The sequence below is a fragment of the Ptychodera flava genome, chromosome 6 (assembly GCF_041260155.1).
Source record: "Ptychodera flava strain L36383 chromosome 6, AS_Pfla_20210202, whole genome shotgun sequence".
In the NCBI taxonomy this organism is placed as follows: Eukaryota; Metazoa; Hemichordata; class Enteropneusta; family Ptychoderidae; genus Ptychodera; species Ptychodera flava.
The window spans coordinates 30606223-30631980 of NC_091933.1; the positions used below are offsets into that span (position 1 = coordinate 30606223).

The 25758-nt window shown below is 38.4% G+C and overlaps 2 protein-coding genes across 2 annotated transcripts in view; both read right to left on the reverse strand.

Annotated features, from left to right (window-relative positions):
• The window catches only part of LOC139135457 (uncharacterized), a 91854-nt gene continuing 66096 nt past the window's right edge, over positions 1-25758 (reverse strand). Inside the window, exons 9-12 of the mRNA XM_070702848.1 lie at positions 3362-3493; positions 2680-2783; positions 1645-1750; positions 1-1270 (exon numbers count right to left, since the gene is read on the reverse strand). Of these exons, the coding sequence (XP_070558949.1) occupies positions 822-1270; positions 1645-1750; positions 2680-2783; positions 3362-3493 (791 nt within the window). The 3' untranslated portion in view covers positions 1-821. The remainder of the gene's footprint in view (positions 1271-1644; positions 1751-2679; positions 2784-3361; positions 3494-25758) is intronic.
• On the reverse strand, positions 16866-24143 carry LOC139135459 (neuronal acetylcholine receptor subunit alpha-7-like). The gene is made up of 6 exons (XM_070702854.1): positions 23935-24143; positions 22163-22308; positions 21889-21933; positions 21533-21642; positions 18961-19495; positions 16866-18462 (listed from the first exon to the last, which is right to left on the reverse strand). The coding sequence occupies exons 1-5, from the start codon at positions 23993-23995 to the stop codon at positions 19033-19035; spliced, it is 825 nt and encodes a 274-aa protein (XP_070558955.1). The 5' UTR covers positions 23996-24143; the 3' UTR covers positions 16866-18462; positions 18961-19032.

Genomic DNA, 25758 nt, shown 5'->3' on the forward strand with positions numbered 1-25758 from the left:
CCTTATGAACATCTGACCACCAGCAGCTAGCGGCTAAGTGAAAATCTCTTGTGCTAAATTGCAGAACAAAGTCCCTGTTACTAAACCTTTCCTCTCTTCTTTGCATAAAACCAATATCAAGCAGCTTATGCAGAAATGCATGGAAGTTGAGTAAAGATATTATATTTTTTTACTTGAGTCAGTTTTATTCGTAATACAAATACTCTTTTGCATCAACTACTTTTCTTCACTTAGAGAAACATCTTTGTAAGTTTCTCTGCAAAAAATTGGGCAAAACAGATCATTCGGATATCCCCTAGCCCATAGGCTGGTGGCCAAAAACATCACATATGTTAGGTATCACTTAAACATTCAAGACACTGTAGAAGCAAAGAGTAGATAGTCTAGTCGGGTAAAAAAACTACTGTTCGGTGACAATACTACAATTAGCTTTGTCTCTGACAAGACAGGGCAGTAATTCCAATAGTTACTGTTGTGAATTGCATATGGTACTAATCTTTGAGTTCCGCTGACGGATAAAGAAAGCCATCTTGACTGATCAGGTCCAACTGGATTCCCACTAGGTCCATACTCATTACAGTACAAATCAATGCTTGGACGTTACAGCTTCCTTTATGATGTAAAAACAACACAAGGGATTGGGATGTGATGAACTGTATTGCAGCAAGTTATCAGTCAAACATTCTTCAGTCTCACCACAAACTGACTGTTTTAAAGTTTTTAGGGAAGATGTTCATAGCAACATAAAATCAGATTACTGCAGGCAGAGAAGCACTGATGATGCTGCAGTTTCATCTCTGTTTGCAGGACTGCCAAGGACATCACACAGTTTGATTTCCGTCTCCAGAGGGAGCACTTTGTTCAGTTTGATCTCTTTGGAGATCTGTGTTTGAATTGCCGCTGTAAACGGCATTTGCCAGCGGACTCACTATAGTTTCGTATGTTGGTGGTGGGGTCAACTGGTCATCACAAGGGTCATGACCTTCTAGGAATGCACCATAGGGGCTATTCCTAGCTGCAGGCACTGCATCGGTATATGATGGAGGGCTGTCGGTGAATGGTGGCAGGCTGGTTTCGTTATTCACAAATACAACTTGCGCCGCGGTGACAACGGTGGTGGATGTATTATTGGCAGTTGCTTGCTGGCCACAGCGAGATCTTTTCAAGCATACGATACAACCAGTGAATACGACAAAGATAACGACCAGCGGAATCAGTATGGTAATAAGTCCAGAGTCTGGTGACGAGTCATCACCATACTCATATTTATCTGTACAGAAGAAATATATGTAAATTTTATGCAGAGAGATGAAAAACTAAACTGATGTAATGTGCTAATTTCATGAGAGTCTGTGACTATTATAAAATGTGACTACCTTGAACTTCAAATCCCTGAGCAAACGACGCAAATTTTTCAAAGATGAATGTTTATCTTTAAGGACATATATAACTGACAGACTTGTACATCATTTATTTGACCATGAAAGCAGATGATGTGCTAACACATTAAAGAAAATTGAAAATTGTTGTAGTAGTTTCAGAAATCAGCAAACAGTGTGCATTCTGCATTTGGTTTCACACATTTTCACACAGTCCGAAGCTTTGATCTTAGACTACAATAACGAATATATCAAGATTTCATACCATGCAAACTAACATTCGCATCTGTCACCATAATATTCCGATGTGCAGTAACATTTATTGCTGTATCTGCTGCAAGTTGCTCCATGTTGGTAGTCTGGATCACATTCTGCAACAAAACAGACCAGTTTTGGCTATTTAGAAAAAAGAAAACCATTTCAGTAGTTGCTACAACCTGTTTAATCCAAATAGTACAAAGGCATTGATGAGAAAAGCAGTGAAATGGATGTTAGTCTATGCGTACAATATCCATATGCGAAAAGTCACTTTTTAATTCAAGGACTTCAAGAAACAAGTTTCAAGGACATTTCCAGGTCAAAAATACTATTTTACATGCATCATTGTCATTAATGTATATCATTTTCATTTGTCATTTTCCTTATAACAGAGATCAGAAAAGATGATTTGGTGATTTTTGAAAATAGAGGGAGATCTTATCAACTTTCCAGAAATTTCCAAGACTCAATATCATTTTAAGGACTTTCACAGCGGTTTTAAACTCAAGGATTTCGAGGGCTTTACAGGAGAGTACAGTGACCTTGTTTCTAATTGCACTGTGTCAGAAAAATCTGAATGTGATCATGCTTTAAGTAACACCTGGGGCTCATGTCCTCATCATATCAACTAACCAAAAATACAGCAATCATGGGTGACCTGAAGATCAACTATGATTTCTGAGCAACTGTTTCAGAGAATAAATGCAAAGTTGACAGCAGAATGACAGATGCCGGACAGCAATTGAGATCAATCAAATCTCGATAGCTCCATGTCACCATGCACCAATGGAGCTAAAATGAACAGATTTCTATGGAAACATTATGAAATGATTGTCAACAGTTGCAGGTATCGTCCCTCTTAAGTTTCCCAAGAATAGCAAAATTATCAAAAATCGATCCTGACATTTGGTCCTGCAGCTATTTAGTAATCATAGCAGACATTTTGAGAGGGTAGCAACTGATACACAAAGTGGCAGATATTGTGGTGAAACACGACACACCATGTGAGCCTATGGCCCAAAATTTAACAGGGAATTTTTACCGTGTACATGTTCACAGAAGTCCCCATATGCTCCAGATATAAATCCACAGTCACATCTATATAGTCAATACATGTTCCATCATGCTGACACTGCCAATCACATCCTGGGAAGAAAAATAATTGCACTAAATTAGTCTGAAACCGCATTGTTTGCTTCCAACATCTTGGTTTTTGAAGCTCTGAGACAATTCTATCATTTTGTCAAGTTATTGGCATAAATGGCTTCCATATCTGGGAATTGGTGACCATAAATATGCAGTTATACGTTTATAAATTAATTGATGGTTTGACAGCAGTGAAATCAATCAAAATACAAGCCAAAATATTTTTGAAATTGATGCATTATGTATGTGACCCTGGTATGAGGTCACATTTTGATGGATACTTTGTTAAAACCACACTGAAATATTTATATACAAATTCTTGAATTAAAATTTCCTGAAATTTACCAACATTTGAAATTCAAAATGGCTGTTATATTCTCCTTGCAAACTGTCTGGTAAAATATTGCATTTTTTTATTTAAACAAAAACGCTGATACTGGAAAACTAAGGTGGTTTCATGAAAAATGTTAAGTCCTTTCAGCATCTGTAATATGTCCAGGACATGCAAATGCAACCTCCCTTGAATTGCCAGATTATTTCTCTCCATGATCAAAAACCATGTTATAAATTACATGTACCTTGTATTTCATATTCACATTTGTCTCCACTGTAGCCATATTCACAGTAGCAGAACACCTTATACCGGTAACTATCATAACAATCAGCTCTTTCAGATAAACATCCATAGGGTGGTCCAGATGAGCACTGACCTGTGTAGATCATCAATTTAAAATGTAAAAATATCTCCCTTCCTCCCTCCCTCCCTCTCCTCTCTCTCTCTCTCTCTCTCTCTCTCTCTCTCTCTCTCTCTCTCTCTCTCTGCATATATATGCATATATGCTTATATATATAATATGCTTATATATATATATATATATATATATATATATATATATAATATATATATATATATATATATATATATATATATATATATATATATATATATAAAAACTGTAGGAATTCAGGTGATCCCCAGTGGAGCGTGGAATGGGGTGAAGATAGAAGAAACTTGGGTTGAAACACACTACCACACCTGGTTGTTAGGTTCCAAACGTATTTATTATACCTCAAACACAACGTTTCGCTCTAAATTTAGAGCTTCTTCAGGTGTTTTCTACAATAAAAAGTACGAACATGAAAATTACAATGGTTGAATTGTGTAGGAAAACGAGCAATGTAGAGTTATAAGTCTGTGAAAATCTGGAAATGTACATGAATGACAGGAGAGACTAAAAAATTACAATGGTTGAATTGGATAGAATAACGAGCAATGTGGAGTTACAAGTATCTGAAAATCTGTAAATGTACATAAATGAAAGGAGAGAGACTAACCTCGAGGTTGTGAGTACGGTCAAAACTGTCTGGACCTACGCCGAGAGCTGGAAATTGGCGCGCTGAAGTCCAGGGGGGTCCCTTTAAATACTCAAAAGCTGGTATGTGGGGCGCTGTTAAATGCTATGTAAATTTTGGGCGAATGTTTAGGCCAGCTGGAGACAGTGTGTCAAGTTTTTTGATCCATTGTGATTCTAAATGTTTGCGTAGTTTGTCATCCTCTCTCCTTTCATTTATGTACATTTACAGATTTTCAGATACTTGTAACTCCACATTGCTCGTTTTTCTATACAATTCAACCATTGTAATTTTTTAGTCTCTCCTGTCATTCATGTACATTTCCAGATTTTCACAGACTTATAACTCTACATTGCTAGTTTTCCTACACAATTCAACCATTGTAATTTTCATGTTCGTACTTTTTATTGTAGAAAACACCTGAAGAAGCTCTAAATTTAGAGCGAAACGTTGTGTTTGAGGTATAATAAATACGTTTGGAACCTAACAACCAGGTGTGGTAGTGTGTTTCAACCCAAGTTTCTTATATATATATATATATATATATATATATATATATATATATATATATATATAGAAGAAACTTGGGTTGAAACATATATATATGTGTGTGTGTGTGTGTGTGTGTGTGTGTGTGTGTGTGTGTGTGTGTGTTTGTGTGTGTGACATAAATTGCTGTATTAGATATTCATAAATTCATGTCACTCATAAATTGTTGTGCTAGCTGATGCTTATTTTTCTTTCCATATATAACACATTGACTACATACCCTCATCTTTCACACTGTGTCCTAGATTCTGAACAACATATAAAGTGTATGATGCATTGCGCGAAGACATGAGGGCAAACATTTCTACGAAACTAATCCCTTTGGAAATACAAAATTTAAGTCTATTTATGTAACAGCGAAAGGAAATGGTATGAAGACATAGGCAATAGCTCGGACGGGAGACAAATCTTTTCCGACTGTAACACACAAGATTGCTCATACCAGGGGACAGTATATCGCTGCTTGATTGGCATTTTTGAGAGATAAGCATTTCCTGATTTCAAAAAAGGTCCAGTGTGTACGAAAGTATTTCTGAAAAGAGAAGTTATCGGACTATGTTGCTTTGGAACCACACGGATATCTTTGACAATTGATTCAGGCCAAATGCAGCTAGACAGCTTCAAATGTTTATTACAAAAATGTCCGAGGCAGTTATTGAAACCAGTTTGCTCAAGTAGAACAACTTCTCCAGTAACTCGTCGCAGTTGTTTCAATAGGCCTTTCCCATGAATTGACCTATTCCAGCTGATAATTTGATTCGCAAAACCATCTTCAGTGTAGGGTTTGACTTTGGGTTCAAGTAAAACCACAGGGTAGCCAGGAAGAACAAACAAACAAATAAACAAACAAATAAATAAATAAACAAAAACTATGCAAACATACAAAGAGGCAAACAAATACATAAATAACAAAGAAACATACACACAAACATAAACAAACAAACAATATCATGAATAAATAAACATACAAAACAGATAAACATCTATTCATATCTGTATCTATCTATCTATCTATCTATCTATCTATCTATCTATATATATATATATATATATATATGTGACCCCTTCCGTCGGTTCGGTTGTGTTCGTCGATGTTGTCTAGCATTGCGTTGTGTAGTTTTAATCCAAACCCTCTAGGGTGTCACTTTCATACACTGACTTACTCGCAGACATGGTTAAACACTGCAACTTTAATGCCTTTATTGCCTTTCAGTCAGCGGCTCCATCCGTCCATGGCAGTACCTACTCAAGGCAGCCCTACTCAAGGCAGCCATGTTAGCAAAGAGAGAATTACAATACTTATTTACACAAGTCGACAAAATATGTATCAAAAATATCATTCTAACTTCAAGCAAAACTTACAGTCTCTGTTCAAAAACGCATATCACAGCAAACAGAATCATATTGCGGCACGTTTCACAGTAACTGTACTGACGCTAACAAAATGAATTGTTTCCAAACTCGTCAAAACTGTTTACAGAAATTCTGGGAAAGCAGAGGATATTACTTAGGTTACTGAGCATCAATGTGTTCAAGGCTTAAAGCTGAGAAAGTTCAAATAGCTGACGGCAGCAATGACAAATATGACAAACAATAGCTCGGCCATAGCACTACAATGCAACATGTGACTATCAATAACAAATCCATCCACTCAAAAGAAATGCTCAAAATTCACGAAATCCTAAACATCCTTCATAAATATTACAGTTGAGAGTTCTCTAGACACTAAATATCAATTCCATCTCAGTAATAGACTCGGGATGTCAAAGATTACACATTTTTATGAGCGATTGTAAACAGTGACAGAAAGTTACCAACCTACTCAAGGCAGCCATGTTAGCAAAGAGACCGATGTCACCTCTCTGCCTCGCGAGGGCGCCTTACAATGACGTAACAGTTTTTGATATGCATCACAAAGAGAATGCATGTTGCTGATAACTACAATGCAAAAGAAACTATACTTTACATTGTATCAAAAATCTTGGTCACATACTCCCCCAGTATGACGGCCCGTCATTTTCAGCAATTTTCAAACTGATACAAAGGTTTACGAAAATCAAACTGCTGTTGCTACTTCACTCATTAAAGACATAAAAAATCCATATCTCTCTGGAGGTTTACGTTTTCTCAATGGATATCTACGAGAAGGTATTTCAATAGATTTATAAGTTACATCACACCCTCGTTTTGCAAATTATCAGAAGTGGAGGAAATAGTATGGGTGAATGCACTGGAATCCAATGATGAAATTTCTGAGGGACGTGTTGGCATTGTGTGATCATGTGTTATGTGAGTTCTGGGAGTCTGTGTGGAAACAGTACCATCTGCAGAAACACCATGACTAGACTGTGTCGATGCACTTGACGTTTGTGTGATTTGGTGAGGCAATACTGCATTGTTTTCTGGGATATTAGTTGACACTGGTTTCTCGTGTTGTACAGGTCCTAACTGAACTACCGGCATTCTGGAAACAGCACCATCCTCCTCCTGGACTACAACTTTATGCAGCACTTTAGGAATATCATTTGTAGAAACAATGAACTCTAGGGCATCACCCTCTTTACAGTCCATGATTTCAGTTTCATCTCTCTCAACAGGTTTCATAACAGGATCACTCTTAAAGTCTCTTGTTTCTGAAGTCTCCTCACTTTCAACAGGAAGGAATGAACACTGCTTCAACATGTTCCGGTGCAAGACACGTTCTGTACCTCCTGACTCACTCTTAACCACGTAAACAGGAAGGTCTGGCCTCTTTTCTACAACAAGATAAGGAGTCTTTTCCCAGCTGTCTCCAATCTTGTGTTTACCAACTTCTTTTACACCAATACACGATCACCTACTGAAAGAATGTCCGCCTTTGCTTTCTTATCATACTGGTCTTTCTGTTTTGATCTGGCTTTATTTGCCTGGTCACAAGCTTCTCGATATGCAGTCTGTAACCTTTCACGAAGAGCTTGGGTATATTCACTGTAATCCAAGTGGTCTTTTGTCTCAGATGATGTATTAAAGATGACATCTACTGGAAGACGAGGATTTCTTCCAAACATCAAATAAAAAGGTGCAAAGCCTGTAGATTCGTGACGCGTACAGTTATATGCGTGAGTTAAAGCATCCAGATGCTCTTTCCAATCACGTTTCTGCGATGGATCCAATGTTCCTAGCATATTGAGCAATGTCTGTTGAACCTTTCAGATAATCCATTGCCTTCAAGGTGGTATGGTGTAGTGTGGGACTTGATCGTATTAGTAATCTGACAGAGTTCCTTTATGAGGGCACTTTCAAAATTCCTTCCTGGTCTGAATGCAATCTGAGAGGAAAACCATACTGACACATGAAGTTTTCCACAGAACTTTTGCAACTGTTGTCGCTTTCTGGTTTAATGTAGGATAAGCCTGGGCATATCTCGAAAAATGATCAGTAACAACTAGCACGTTTTCAACACCTCCTTTTGAAGGTTCCAAGGTCAAAAAGTCTATGCACACTAGTTCCAATGGCTCCGATGTAGTGACACTAACTAAGGGTGCTCGCACGGTTTTGGTTGCAGCTTTTCTGAGGCAACGTATTTCACACTGGTCACACCAAGTTTTCACTTGTATGTACATCTTAGGCCCATAAAGCGTGAACATATGAGATCCAAAGTTTTATCGAATTCAAAATGACGCATTTCACAATGAAGTTTCTGGAAGACATCTTGTCTTTATTTGAGTGGCAAAACGAGCTGAAATATTTCACTTCCCTTAGGTGGACAAATCGTCCTATAAAGAACACCATCTCGAGTAACCAACTTTCCCACTGATGTACAAACAATCTAGCTTCTGCTCTGAAATCTTTCATTTGTCGTCTTCCTGGTTTCCTAGAAGAGCGTCTGGCTTGGATAACCTCAAAAATTGAAGAATCCTGCTGTTGACAAAATCTCAAATCCTGTAATGTCATACCTGGCAGTGTGTCTGAATACGAAGGAACAGTTTTTGTACCATCTTCATTCTCTGTCATGGGATTTGCTTCATCTGTGCACTTTGACACATTACATACTGCCTTCAGAGTTTGAGCAACATCTTGTTTAGGTATCCTTGACAATGCATCTGCGTTGGCATTGCTTCTGCCTGGTCGATATTTAATGTCAAAGTCAAACATAGCAAGCTGTGAAACCCAGCGTTGACAAGTGGCTTCTAACTTGGCAGACGACATCACATATACCAGAGGGTTATTGTCTGTAAGCACTGTGAACTGATTTCCATACAGATAATCTCTCAGTTTGTCTGTTACAGCCCACTTTAAACAGAGAAATTCCAATTTGTGTGCTGGATATCTGGTTTCTGGTGGTCGTAATCCATGACTACAATAAGCGATGACTCTATCTGTACCATCTTGTTGTTGAACCAAAACTGCTCCCAATCCCTGAGACGATGCATCAATCTGCAATGTGAACGGTTTGGTAAAATCTGGATAGCCAAGGACAGGTGCTGAAAGGCTTCAAACACTGGAATGCGTCCTCACATGCTTCACTCCAGATAAACGGTGGCACATCTTTTTTTAGACCATTTCCTTTTCGACGTCTACTAGGATCTCCAGAGGTGAGTGTAAACAATGGTGCAGCAATCTTACTGTAACTTTCAATAAATCTTCTATAGTAGCCCATAAATCCAAGGTACTTCAGTAGGTCTTTTCTGTTACTTGGTCGAGGCCAGTCCTTCACCGCTCTTGTCTTTTCAGGATCTGTACTGATACCATCTGCAGACACCACATGGCCGAGGTAATGTACTTCCTTCTTAAGAAGATGGCATTTCTGTGGCTTTAACTTTAGACCATGCTCACGTAGTCGATCAAACACTAGCTGCATTCTATCAAGATGCTCATCAAAAGTCCTTGAAAAGATGATGATGTCATCCAAATATATCAATACAGTGGAGAAATGCTGATCACCAAGGCATGACATCATTAATCTCTGGAATGTAGCCGGGGCGTTTTGTAGACCGAATGGCATCCTGTTTGCCTCATACAATTCCATAGGAGTGGTGAATGCTGTCTTGAGCTTATCTCGTTCCTCAACTTCTACTTGCCAATAGCCAGCAGTGAGATCCAAAGTTGAGAAATACTTGGCACCTCCCAATGATTCTAGAGCATCATCAATGCGGGGTAGAGGGTAAGCATCACGGATAGAATGCAGATTCAATTGTCTACAGTCCATGCATATTCTAGGAGCACCATCTCTTTTCCTAACGACAACAATTGGACTTGCATATGGACTTTTGCTCGGTCTGATAACATCCGCGGTGCCATATCTTCAATGTGTTTCTAACCTCTTGGTACTGAGCAGGAGGAATCCGACGTGGAGGTAGACGGAAGGGCTGGCTATCAATTAATGATATTTCATGTTTAACTGTTGCTGTTCATCCATAATCGAGCGAGTGCTTTGAAAATATGTCAGAGTTCTCAAGCAAGACTTCCAACTTGTGTAGTTGTTCTTGACTTTTAACTGCAGAATCAGTCAAATCTGGGAGAGAATATTTACTTTGTTTCTCATCCTTGATGATGTTGTGACACTGAGAAGATGGTTGGATTTTAACTGGAGCATGTTTCCGTTTATGAATCTGTCTCATTCTGTTTTTCTTCCTTCCTCTTTCTGTTACATCAGGAGTTGAAGAGACTGTGTATTGCCAGTCTTCTCATCAGGTTGACTACTCAAGACAGGAAACTCCTCTTCATCAATCACGGCATGTACTTCAGCCAGATATGTTTTTGGCCAAATAGTTACTGGTCTGGTCAAATAGTTGAACACTCTCACTTTGGTACGCCCATCTTGAACATCATTTAAAACTTTACCAACAGAAATTCCATTTGGCAAATGCTTTGATTGTGGCCCTTCAATAAGAGCTGTGTAGGGCACTCCAGCTGGACCTCTTGGAGCACGACATGGAATGTGAGTTTCTTCCCCTGGTTGAATTACCATAGGACGACGACCACAGTACTTAGCTTGACCAATTCTACCTGTCCTCCCACCAAGTTCAGACTTGCCGAGTTCTCTGTAAGCAGTATACCATACATCTGAGGCTCTTTTGACCTTGCTGTGAAAACAGTGACCATGAAGGGCTCTCAAATCGTTCTGACTTGTACGGATTACATTAGTTCCAACAAGCAATGGTACATCTAGACGATACTCTGTATTGGGAACAACAAATGCTGGCACCTGAGTGTACGTTCTTCCAAGGAATGTCAAGTCCAGGCGAATCACACCACCATGTGGAACATCATGACCTGCAGCCCCTTCTATCAAAACATCCATTTATCTAATCGTCTCAAAACGGACGAACTACGAGCAGACCTACGAGCTCGTACGAGCGAAGTACGAGTGACGTAATGTGCCGTACTTTCAAAGTACGAGTGACGTAATGCAGGTCCCAAAATCGACAAAGTGAGCGTCAAGCTGAGCGTGGGGAAAAAAAAAGACAAAATAGGATTCGAAATGAACGTAGAAACATGCCAAACAGAATGTCAAAGAGGGGTTCTGAGTACGGGTGCTAAAATATAGCAAATATGCGAAATAAACACGTAATGACTTGACTGATTTCAGCTTGAATATAGCAAGTACGGGAACGAGTTCAAAACGTCTTTCACGTGGGTAGGCCCTACTACTGACTTTGCAGCACTATATTTATAACACTGTTGACAAAATCTCAACAACAATAAATTGTGGGTTCATCGTAATTGGTATTGCATGCATTAGTGAATTTTCAAAAATGACATTCATAATTGCATATATTTCAACTTGGGTAGCAAGAAAACCGACGACTCTGAGTGACTGGCATTGGGCGTTCGTTCGTGTGCAAACATCGCGTGCAAGTTACAGACGATGGGCTGTACGGTGGGGTAGGCAATAATAGCGATAAACAAAACGGCCAGTTTAGCCTACCCGGGATATTGTAATACATACGTCATCCACCCTCTGATGTGATTTTCCTCTAATTAACGCCAAATAAATAAATATATTTGTAAAAATACATTATTACGTCGACGCCGACTTCATTGACGTCGACAAATCGACGTCAGCATTTATACTACGACTGATGCCTGGAACTTATCTACCGAACTGAGTGTAGCTAGGTAAGTTTGGAATGTGATGAGTTGGTTTTGAGTGATGTTTTTTTGTTGTTCAGGAGCACGAACGAACGAATTAAATATAGAAGTATCGAGCATCGATATCTTGTATGGCTTCTGCAAGTTCCGCGATGACAAACAGGAATATTGACCCCACAGTGACCTGACTATACCATTATTCAATAGGCGGGGCCGTATTCTCAACAATACACACCAATAATAGTGTGGTTCCGATAATGTGCTTTTTCAAAACTTCAAGTTGAATGCGAGGTCAGAAAAATGTTAGTCTTTAAAATCATTGTTGAGTAGAGGTCATTTTCAAATAGACTGTACAACATGAGGTACACACGGGTGCCACAAAAACACACGCCAACTCATAAAATCCTTCATATTATTCATTGTACACTGTGATTAACATAATGTGGTGATCAGATTATTTCGAGGTCATAAGCTGACTCGCGAGCCACGCAGGTTTTATGTCTGTGAAATCATTGCACTTTCGAATTCGAGAAAGTAAAAAAGATTTACAACGGCGGTAGGTTCAAGTGCATTATAACCAATCGAGGTCTCTTCCTTGATGTTCGGACATTGCAACCTCTTCTTTGGTTCTTCTTTAACAGCTTAATGTTACAATCCACGTCTGCAAAAAAGTCTACCATCGTGGCGTATAATAAGTCAGAGAGTGTCGCGTCGTCTCCAGTCTTGACCCGTACGTACAGACTCGTCCGAAAGTTAAAGCCTAAAAGTATTCCTCCGCGGGGCACTGAACCCGCTCTCACGACCAAAAAAATAATCATACGAAGTTCACACCCGCTCCTACTTCCGAGTTTCGAATATACACAGAAAATGTGTCTAAGCGTTTGTTTGTCGTAAAATCCTTTCACATAAACAAAAATCTTTCATCCATGGAATACAACATAGTCCTAGGCGTATTCATAAAAAATTAGGTCAAAAGGCATGTGTGACTTATAGCTTGCATACGTCACTCGTAATATGAAAGTACGAGCCAGTACTTCTGCTCGTACAATGTCAGTTTCGAGACAATTACATACCTCAAACATCAGTAGATTCAGGTGTCTGGCTTGCAAGTTGAGGATGAGTTGTGTAGAAGGATTCTGTTACTGTAGTCACCTGAGATCCAGTATCTATAAGTGCCTTACATGTAACACCATTAACCTCTACTTCAGTTTGACTTAGTGGTCCTGCAAACTGTTTCACCACTTCACTCTGTTGGCCAGAAGATGAATCAATCTTTATTATGTGTTTGGGACTGCGATAACTTCCACCTGTGAAATGTCCCGCTTTCACAGGCTTTATCCTTTTAAAGACTTGTCTCCTTTGTTTGACTGATCAGGTAGTGGCTTAGAACGGCAGCCTTTTGCTATATGTCCTGGTTGACCACAGCGATGGCAGACATACTCTTTACTACTCTTCTTGACAGTCACTTTACCTTCCAGCTCTAAGATCCTTTTATTTTGCTCCTCTTGATTCATGGCAATTGTTTGTAACAACTTGGTTACCTCTGACAACTGCTGACTATCTTGGGATGCACTATCACCTGCCTTTTGTTTAACAGATGCACTATCACCCTTTGTCACATGAGGCTGTGCTTGACTTTTCCTAGGTTTGGTAAAACTGATCCTTTCCTCTCTTGAAATGTATCGAAGTTCATTTCGCAGCTGACCAAATGTCATCTCACGCACTCTCATAGGTGCTAATCGCTGATATATCTCTTGATCACGCAGACCTTTCATAAACTGATGAGTAAGTTTGTAGTCTCTGTCTGGTAATGGTCTACCATTGTTGAGCTTACTTTCCACTTTCCTGAGTATATCTTCTAGAGCAATTGCAAATGAGCGAGGAGATTCATCAGGGCGCTGTACTCGTTCATAGAAATTTCCCATGGGATCTACTGACCATAAACCATCACCATATTCAGCACGTAGTTCATCAAATGCTCGTTGTACTGTTTGTAAGTTGAGGTGGTAAGTTGAGGACCAACTTCCTAGCTTCACCACTTAAATGTCGAATAACCGTGGAAAACTTCAAAGACTCTGGCATTGGCCCAGCTTCAAACAAGTACTGAATATCTCTAATCCAATCTTCCACCAAGACTTTGCCATCTGGACTACCACTGAAGATTGGTACACCACGTACTTGATGAGAGGATGTAATTCTGTATTCAGGGCATGGCTGAGTCTGTGGATATGATTGTATCTGTTGATTGTATGTGGGCATAGTCTGTGCACGTGACTGTAAAGGAGGTTGCAAATGTGGAGGGCAGTAATTAATCTCCCTTTGGCCTGGTTGTACACCTACATTTTGTTGTTGACTAGCATACACATTTCCACCTGTCATGTTATTTGTTATAGGCCTGTATTGTGTTGATGTTGCACTGGGCAAGCCAATATTTTCAGATGGTATAAAGGGTGCTGAGCTGACATAGGCATTTGATCATAATAAGTCATATGAGGAACATGTTGACTAGGTGGTGGTAATGTGGACTGATTATTACTAGGTGGAGTAATACTGGAATCAGGCCCAACTAAATCAAATGTTAACAAATCATCACCAGGACCTGGTGTATACTACATTTTGTCAATGTTCTGTCAATAAACACTTCAAATATTTTTGAAAATATATGAAAATTTACAATACAAACTCAACCTGAATGAAATCAGATGTACAGAACAATCTTTCAATTGTATTATAGACACTTCAACTTAAGGCAATATAATAGCCAGTATAGCCTTAATATACAGAGTAGGATAATACAGCCTTACTACAACAAAATAAACGGCGGATGTTATCAATTCAATTGTGTAAGAGACACTTTCACCTTAAGACAATGTATTAGCCAGTATAGCCTTAATATACACGTAGGATAGTACAGCCTTAATACGACAAAATGCACAGCAGATGTTATAAACAGATTGCAAAATCAAACTTGAGTCTTGAAAAGTTATACTGGACAACCAACCAGTGGTGTAGCAAATGAAATTTACAGGAAAGAAAATTAAATTCACTCTAACAAAACAAAAACTCGTGAATAATGGAACAGATTTTGAATCATGAAAATGAAAACTTGTCTTTTGTATTTAAGTATTACAATTCTCAAATTCACTCAATCTGTTCAAAGTTTACAACCAACTTCTATTTCAAAACTTTCGAATCAATTAATTCAATCTGAGAACATTCTTACATTGATTATCCATAGCAAAAAAAAAATTGTCGAATGGCTTCTCCAGGGATGTCCGTCTTCAAAGAGAATTAACTTGACTGCGGTAATGTCCAAACCATCTCATCCATGAGCAGATAATTCCACTAACCAAAAAGAATACAAGGACATCCTGGTCTCGGCACCAATGTGACCCCATCCGTCGGTTCGGTTGTGTTCGTCGATGTTGTCTAGCATTGCGTTGTGTAGTTTTAATCCAAACCCTCTAGGGTGTCACTTTCATACACTGACTTACTCGCAGACATGGTTAAACACTGCAACTTTAATGCCTTTATTGCCTTTCAGTAAGCGGCTCCATCTGTCCATGGCAGTACCTACTCAAGGCAGCCCTACTCAAGGCAGCCATGTTAGCAAAGAGAGAATTACAATACTTATTTACACAAGTCGGCAAAATATGTATCAAAAATATCATTCTAACTTCAAGCAAAACTTACAGTCTCTGTTCAAAAACGCATATCACAGCAAACAGAATCATATTGCGGCATGTTTCACAGTAACTGTGCTGACGCTAACAAAATGAACTGTTTCCAAACTTGTCAAAACTGTTTACAGAAATTCTGGGAAAGCAGAGGATATTACTTGGGTTACTGAGCATCAATGTGTTCAAGGCTTAAAGCTGAGAAAGTTCAAATAGCTGACGGCAGCAATGACAAATATGACAAACAATAGCTCGGCCATAGCACTACAATGCAACATGTGACTATCAATAACAAATCCATCCACTCAAAAGAAATGCTCAAAATTCACGAAATCCTAAACATCCTTCATAAATATTACAGTTGAGAGTTCTCTAGACACTAAATATCAATTCCATCTCAGTAATAGACTCGGATGTCAAAGATTACACATTTTTATGAGCGATTGTAAACAGTGACAGAAAGTTACCAACCTACTCAAGGCAGCCATGTTAGCAAAGAGACCGATGTCACCTCTCTGCCTCGCGAGGGCGCCTTACAATGACGTAACAGTTTTTGATATGCATCACAAAGAGAATGCGTGTTGCTGATAACTACAATGCAAAAGAAACTATACTTTACATTTTATCAAAAATCTTGGTCACATATATATATATATATATATATATATATATAATATATATATATAATATATATATATATATATATATATATATATATATGTACATATATCAGCATATCGAAAAATATTAGTAAGAGACAACAGCATATCGCAAAAAAAGACTGAAATAATTGACTGAACCGCTCATGCCACATATTCTACCACGGCGTTATCACTCTTCCCTAGAAGTATAGGGAAGAGTGATACCGCCGCGGTAGAATATGTGGCATGAGCGGTTCAGTCAATTATTTCAGTCTTTTTTTCGATATGCTGTTGTCTCTTATTACATATATATATATATATATATATATATATATATATATATATATATATATATATATATATATATATATATATATATATATATATATATATATATACACATACACACAAACATAAACAAACAAACAATATCATGAATAAATAAACATACAAACAGATAAACATATATTCATATTTATATTCTATCTATCTATCTATCTATATCTATCATGTAAACTAAAATCACGGTCCCTCTATCACAAAATGAACCAGAACCATTTGTTTCACATTAATTAAAGGCAGGGGGCCACCCCTTCTGCGGCTGTGCGACGTTCTTGTTAATAAACATGTCTACCCGGATATTGGCGATGGCTATAGTTCAAAAGTGAAGCAAATTCTGTATCTGATACATGTTTATCAATACTACTAGTTATGTAATTTTCCAATCACTGTAAGACTTAGCCAAATAAACTTTGATTTTTTGGTTGTTTGGTTCATTTTGTGATAGAGTCTTTCAATTGAGGCGGTTTATCCTCTCTCTCTCGAAAACGTCAATTTTCAACACATACAGCGTGCTTGTATCTCATAATGATCAGTGTTAAAACTAAGTTTTAATCTGGAATAGAATTAATTTATCACTTACAAAATCAATTAAAAATTAGTTTTGTATTCGCAAGCTAGTGATTTATATTTAAATGTATCTAAGAGACAGGACAAAACGAAAGCCTAATCGTTTGAAAAACAAAACCTTATAAATGCAAAAATACTATCGAAAGTTACAGATATTGCCCCACTTAAAAGTTGCAAACTTGTAACATTACAATTATGAAAATATGATCGCAGTCCCATAAAGAGGGACCATTTTCTGATGTCATTCACATACTGTAAAAAGCAGCCTCTTCTCATATATATGTGTAACAACTATATTTTTAAATGATACTTTGCCCTATTCCTACGCAATATATACAAATCATAGAAACGGAAGAGTGATCTTGGTGAAGTATCCATCTGCACGACTCAACGAAACCTACAAAATTAACCAGACTTTGAAATCTGGCTTTAAACTTTATCAATATGCATCGAAACATTTCGCAGAGATTTAAACGAAATGTTCCTTTCAGAGTTGGGGTCTGTCTCGTTTTCAAATTTCTGTCAACCATACGCACTTTATAGTGCAAATCGTGACCCATTTTAAACTCTCTCCTGCCATCTTGTACGCTCGCTAGTGGGAGCATATACATATATATCTATGTGATGTACATAGAACTGTGAGCTGTATGTATCCTTAGTGTGATATTCTGCTAGACAAAAGCTTAAAAAGTTAACTTGGTCAACCTGACTCATGCAAAAAAGATAGCTTTAACAACGACTTCTTATCTCAACCTGTGATCACGGTTATTGATCAATAATTTTACAAGTTATATTATTAATTCAATCTAAATTCAAAAGCCCTTATAGGTGTTAAAATTTAGTCACTGACTTGCTTTTGGCCTCTAAGCATTTTGCATCTTGGTATGTAATTTTTCAATTACGTGTTCTTAAACCCCTCCACCTTCTACAGAAATTCACTATATGCTTGATTGCAACTCATTACTGTGAACAATCCGATGGTGACCGACACAAAAACTGTGGTTAGGATGATGAAAAACAACTGATCCATTATGATAGCTATTCTCTGCCAACTGTTGCACGTGTACTCCTCGTCATCACTGTCTTCCTTGCTCTTCAAGCGTCTCTCGACGCGTTCGATGCCGAGCAGGGTCTGTCTCAAGCTGCTCTGCAAGTCAGACAGCGCCTGCGTGGAGTTGTCGCTAACCCCGTATTTGCGCTGCATTGTTGGAGTGCCGTTTAAGGAGGACGGCAGGGATGGGTAACTCAGAAGTATGCTGTGTTTGGCCAGGTTAGAGCCACATGACTCCCCTCTAAGATATTTTTTGCAATCCTTCTCTGGAAAGTACCACACGAAGCGATGTAACCCGAAGCGACCGAAAAACAGACGACGGACCAGCTTGGGCACAGGGCTTTTGCGATGATATATGTTCAATACCAAGACAGTCAACAAACAAGAAGTCAGCACAAGACATATTGCAATGGAAAAGAAAGTACCTGCAATAAAAGTAAGAAAAGCACACATGAGAAAATTAGACGTCTATTGAATGATTTCTGTATTGACAACATACATACATTTTCAGGTTTTTGTACCATCATGACAAGGCATATTTCGTGTTTCCTCTCGGCTTTGAACATTGAAAGTTGAGAACAAGACTATACTAGTTAGCCATTAAAAATGTGTATTTTTCGTGTTTACTTCCCCTTATCTGACATGTTGTTACAATTGCTTATAAAGACCCAAAGGAAAAGATCAAGCAATTACGAAAGATGTAGCGTAAGATGGTGCCTACACTGATTGTAAGTTGAGCATTTGGGGGAAAATGAAATTTGAAAAATGATATAAACTTTTACAAATATGTGCATGCTCTCCTGTTTCGAAAAAAAACATAGTATACGGTTGATAAAATTTATACATATAGTATCGTTGTTACCATCCCTTCGGCCATAAATTTGTCATAATTAATAAGTGAGTCTGCGAAAAGCGTCACTCACCGATTAAGGGAAACCCTCCATCGGCAGTTGAAGGAAGTGTACTTGATGCCCCAGTGTAAAACGTTATTAAAGTCAGCAAGTTGGTGATTCCAAGCGACATCTTTTCTCCAGATCCACAGGTATTAAGAAGACGAACAGGCTCAAGCAGGAGATCAGTATGAACGGTACGATAATGAAGAGAAAGTCAAAATAGGGGCGGCGTTTCAATGCGATTGTCATTGTAGCACCACTCATCTCGAACGGGTTGTGGGAAATCATGCTCTCGAAAGCGTCGATCTCTGCGCTCAGCAACACCCATTCTCCGTGTTCTTGGTAGTGGTCGAGGTGTACAGACGTGTTGACGAATTCCAGCTGTTTGCTCCCATACGACCACGATGAAAAGTGTATTTTACATACCTGAATATCGAACGGCACGTACCTGATCCTGAACTTGCAGCTGTTCTTGAGGAATACTGGAACTGTCCACAACACGTGACCGGTATGTGCCACGACGACATTGGTGTCGGACTTAATAAGTCCATCACTGTTATATGCACTGTAATGAGAAAATGCGTGGCCATGTATTATCAAACAATGATGATGATTATGATGATGATGATGATGATGATGATGATGATGATGATGACGTGACATTTGATCGCTTTCCAAAGATTGCATTGCTCACAATATCACCGTAAATTCCTTTTAATGCTGAAGAATAGCCATTATGATTCTTAAAACAAGACCATTTCTCTGAGTAATAATTTACGGAACAGAAGACTGTGACCGAAAAATATAGCAACAGTGAATACGGAATTGGCAAATCATGGAAAATCAGTGCTGGCCATCTTTTTTCAGTGGGATTCTATGGTTAACTTTCTGTGAAAAAATATGGATCGTACCATTGTAACGGATGAGACGTTTGATATCATTGTCATATTAATAAATTCATTAATTAACCTAAGAACTAATTCGTTATTTTCAATAAGAGTAAATATGTCAAAGTTCGACATCTATCGCTTAGTGTTAGTAATTTTGTAATGAGAATGAAAACAGATGTTTGCCAATATTAGCTGAGATTCGTTTTGTTTATTTACTGTGAATTAATAGCAACCATACCTATTTGTTATCCAAAATTATGAGTCTAAAGTCATATTACACATTCAAAGGATAGGATAAACGCAGTATATCACAAAGTACCGAAACACAAAACGCAGCTAGTAAAAGCCGTGGAAAAAAGATATATGGACCCCTCGTTTAGGTAACAGGACAGTTGCCCCGGGACATTTAGTCCCCGGAACATTTCCAACGTACCATTTACCCCTCCCCCCCCCTTGGCTATTAACCACGGGACACTTACCACTCGGACACTTACCACACGAGACATTTACCACCCGGACAATTACCCCCTCTTGAAATTTATTTTAAAGGACGTCTGATCCATTCATTATTTTCCAACAGTTTTAACTTTGTTTTGACATAGCATAGACACTGTCTATGATTCAAACAGCCTTATGGAGTGTATTCTATATGTTGGTGATGACGGAATTAGTAAATATTTTGTGAAACATCCAACTCACATTCTACCCCTAAAACATAAAAATTGAAGATGTGTGTAACTTTCGATGCAACCCGGTTTTGACTAAAAAAGACAAAAAAGGAAAAAGAGACAAATACTATTAGTTACCTCGTGTTAGGGTCAAGGTTAGGTTTAGGGTAAGCCAACTAAATGATTCGTATACAGACATTATTTTAGTCCGTTAACACCATATAGTTGTTATTTCAATGTCATTTACTATACAATGTATGGTTTGACATACAATGTAAAGTTCAAAATTAACTTCATTTTTCAACTGACAGCCACTGGTGTAGTGGTTAGGATGGGGTCTTAAACTGGCTGTCCCGGGTTCGATTCCCTGATAGGCATAAGGTAAAATTTGGAATGCATAGTATATTGTAACATTTGCGAGGCATAGTAAATCATGTGTCGTCCAGCAGGCGACAGTACTTTAAAAGATGCACACGCAGTGTTTGCGATTGTTCGGCAACCTTTTTTTCATCATTTCTCATTTGACGTCATTTTCGACGAAGCAGTATTGTCGTTATAAATAGTGTTAGGGGTGAATATACGGGTGGTAAATGGCCGTTGGCAATTAGCCGAGGGGTTAATGTCTGGTGGTGGTTGTCCAGAGGGTATTTGTCTGAGTTTTAACTGTACTACAAACCTGGTTAAACAACCAAGAAGTATATCAGGTGTTTCGAAGGGGTGGGCACATCCTGCTCCATATTTGGCATTTGTCATGTAGCAGTCTGTTAGACAGTCCAAATAGGAAATATTTACAGACTGATGTTTTTAATGTCATCAGTGATCATCTGTCTCCGAGACATATCACACTTGTACAAAAGTCCATGATACCTGCCAAAAACGCCTGATATATTTGCAAGAGAGGAAGCTATGAAATCAATATGAGTGATTGGACTTTACATATGTCAGCTACACGAACGTTTGGATTTAGAGCATGACGTCCGATCTTTACATGGAAATCATTTTTGTATAATTGGCCTCTAGATATGTAGAACTTTTCACACATACCTATTGAGAACGGCCGTATCCGGTCGCCAAATTTTGCCAGCTGGAAATCGTATTTCTGTTATACCATCATAATCGTCAGGGTTCCAACTGAGAAATTCGTCTTGCCATCTCTGAAAAATAATAACATCATCTGAGAGGAGGGCTTACCTCTTAAAAAAAGTTTAAACAAGCTATAAATGCAGCATATAGATATGCGCCGAGGCAAACATCAATCATATTTTCATATTTCATAGAGGAAATGGGAGGGGGTTGAAACCAAACGTAAAAGATTCGGTTACTCAGCATATTTATCACCTACGTCACCTTTGTCCCACCGTCATAACTCTAGTGAATTGAATGAGAATTAAAATATTTACCTGATATAGATACGCCGTCAGAGTGATCATTTGCTGTTTCTCGTTCTGGAAGATAAGAAAACGAGATCTCCATCAAAACCCTACAAGACTAAAAGTGTTCATTGTAAATCAGAGTTACGTCTGTATAGTAAGTTTGCTATTTCTTTTGTCGAATTCTCGCGAAAGCGAACATGAACTCCACTTTCCCATCCATCCTTCCATGTCAAATGCTTATAGTGTCATAACACAACTGTAGGAAAGTTAAGTACACACGCAAACAAATTGACAAACCCACCATGTCGTCAATTCGGTGTAAACACACGACGAATCCCAGAGCTAATGCATCTGTAGCATTCTTGACAGGCAACAAGTCGGTTTCGTAGTCTTTCAACAAGTCACGCGACAAACGGCTAAATGGACTCAGATCTGAAGCGCATATCCCTGCAAATTGAGCATACAATACTTTATCAGACGTTTGATCGCCACGTTTACCTTTAAGAGTGGACAGTGTTACCATCCAATCTGGCCGTGCGTCCTAAATGTCCAAAGGTCAACAAATACAATTCTTTTAGATTCTCACTCTCGTGATCAACAGTAGTCTTTTCAATCGGGTTTGAACCCACAACCTACGGTATCAGTCAGCTAGCCGAGAAGCAACAGACAGAACCGCTCGGCCAAATCCGCTAGGTTGTTACATTTTTTTCTGACTGAGACCTAGACTTGGTTCAAGTCGGTGAATTTAAAAAAAATAAAATCATTTATAATAGTTTCTCCTGTGTCTCTCCTATTTCGTACAAACCTATCCGGAATTGGCAGCTCGCGCCAGGTTTTCCCAGCGATGAATGCGTCACGTTTGAGTCTGCGCAGTAGTGAGTTAGTTTCTGCCGGATTCCGGGTGAAACTCCGCTGTATAGCGTTCACTCCACTCATCGCGTTCACCCTACTCATCGCGTCCACTCACGCGCGCGTTTCACATGAAAGCAAAATACAAATCATTGCGTTCACTCCACTCAAACATTCACAAATCACAGACTTGAACCAAGTCTAACTGAGACCCCTCTACACATTGTAAAGTTCAGAGGCACTTACGTTCGCACGTTCGCTATCACATATCGCACAAAACTTTATGGAAGCAATGAATATACATCGCTTAAACTGGGCAATAGACAGCCTCGGGGACAATTCTGTCCACCACAAGTGACGCGGAGAGTTGAATGAGGATTAAATGAATTAAAGTTTGAATTATGCGAGAGCACTACACAAGAGGGAATGCGATGTCGACAAGCACTCACTATAGTTCTATTGTTTAAGTTGCTTTCTGATCGATATAGTGGTATGATATACAAAATAAATTTCGAGAAGATCAACTCTAAATCCTATGCATTACTTCGAAATTACAACGTTGCTCTTCCTCTTTGTCTCTCTCTCTGTCTCTCTCTCACTGTCTCTCTCTCATACAGACGTATAGATAGATAGATAGATAGATAGATAGATAGATAGATAGATAGATAGATAGATAGATAGATAGATAGATAGATAGATAGATAGATAGATAGATAGATAGATAGATAGATAGATAGATAAATTCGCGCTCACCGGGAAGTACAATGCACAGTGTGGTTTCGTAGAACAGTATGTATGCATACATGCGTATAGAGAGGGGGGAAACAGAGACAGAGACAGGCAGACAGGTTGACAGACAGACAGACAGACAGACAGAGACTCGAGTTCGATATATCTGCAAGAGGAACGACGTAAACTTAATAATTTGTAAGGTCACCAGGGACACCTTCAGACGAAAAAATACAGTAGCGTTACTTAATTTTCATGCTTTTCGAGCATTCTAGCCTTAATAGTTCGCAAATATCTACAGAGCCCGAACAAAGCGATGCTAAACGCTTGCGTATAACATCAGTGTAACAGATGATTTTACAGAAGTTAGGATTGGTCATGTCCCAACGGAACACGATACCGTTCAAAAACACATAATCAGTAATTTTTAGGCAAGCTCCGGTGAGTCTGCTTCCAGTATGCCGTAAAATGATGACAAATTGATGGAAAACTCACCACAATGGATGATTGTGAAGAGAAGTACTACATCCAACGAACAACTCAGTCGCGACAACATGGTTAACAGTTAGACTATCGTCTCTCTGCCGTGCGTTCCTTCTGAAGCACAACTATTTGTACTTTTGCGTAAAATCATTGAGTGGATATTACCAAGAATTGAGTTACGTATCATACGCAAAAATACACAACCAAATAGCTATGACCATAATAAGTCATGTATCAGCGCACATGCGTTACATATCGCATACCCTGATATTTTGTAAATCTACATTGATGATTCTTAGTCCTTTGTCACATAACCTACGATTATTACCTTTAAATAGCCTCCTCGCATTAGGCACCTGTTGATTCCCACTACAGCTTTAGTTGCTGGTACCCTATCAGGGATGATGGCAATAGGTCCTGTAACCCCTGACTTTATACTATATAGAATTACAGAAAACGTGTACATAATGGAAAGTGTCTGTCCCTCCCATTCACGTCTCAACGGACACACGAATGCTCAGTAAGAGAGAATAGAAAGATTGCCGACGCATATAGAGAATCAAAACTCATCTGATGAATTAATCGACAAATATTCTTTAATTTCCGTCATCGAATTTACATGAACAAAAAGTTCTTTATCAATTCTCGGTAGTTTATATCTAGTAATGTTTCCGTATTATCTTGCTTATAGTATGCTGCGTAAAGAAACAAAAACTAAAGTTCCCCTGAAATGTTATAAGGGATTAAAATAGTTTGCATTCTAGCATTTTATCAGATTGTTTAAAGGCACTGTTCGCGATCATTGCCTTTGTTCTAGTCTGTAAGAGGATTACAGAGGTGTGATGGCCTTTTGTTTCCCATTGAAATTGTAATGTAGTGGGTAAATTTTTCTGTTGAGACAATCACACAGGCCTTTAATTATATACCATTGCAGTGACTCACAGTCTCAGTCTCAGGTATGTGCCATGATTGCAAAACATGAATCCGTGAGGACATATCGGAAAATGATGTGTTTTGGTAATCGAGAAAGAGAGAAGTTTTAGGAAATTCTGTTAGCAGCCATTGCATGCCTATGCACAAGACCATTTGTCGCCTGCATCAACTTTAAACTCTGAATATTCTTCTAGGAGACACAAACAACGTAATTTGTTGCTGTTGTAAAGAATACATGACTATACATGTTGTAGAATTAAGAACACATGAAATGATACCTACCGGTTTGTATCTCGCTCTTTATTTGTTTCACCCAATATGAATCAGCAATACAATCTCAGAACTGTCCAATAGACATTACCCAGGAGTGAAGCAATATCTTAAAATGAATGCATTTGAGTTGCAATTGACACACTGTATCGATCACTAACATAGGAATTCACGGTGGTTTGATACTAGTGCCACATATCCCTATCACATTTACTAGTGTTACAAGCAAAGTTTTTGTTTGTGTAACCAATTTTGGACATGAACTCTTTATGTAAATCAACGATCAGCCGATGGTATTATTACTGCTCACCGTCTCCCTTCGGCAAATTGTTGGCGAGAGGACTGTATGATAGTGAAACAGAATAGTGACTCAAAGATAATATCGTTTATTTCTTATACTTGGATGATGCATATTCTAGGTGTTGTCCGTTCTTGTAAGGTATTCTTAAACATACCTCCTATATATACAGTGGTTAATATATATTGTTAAATGTAAACTCATCATATCATCTATTATACATGTGGATATAATGCGTAATCAGATGGTCTCACAAACCTTCGTCAATATCATTGTCTTTTTCTGCTTTTTTATGAGTTCTTGACTTTGGGTGGTCACTATAAGCAAAAGGTAAC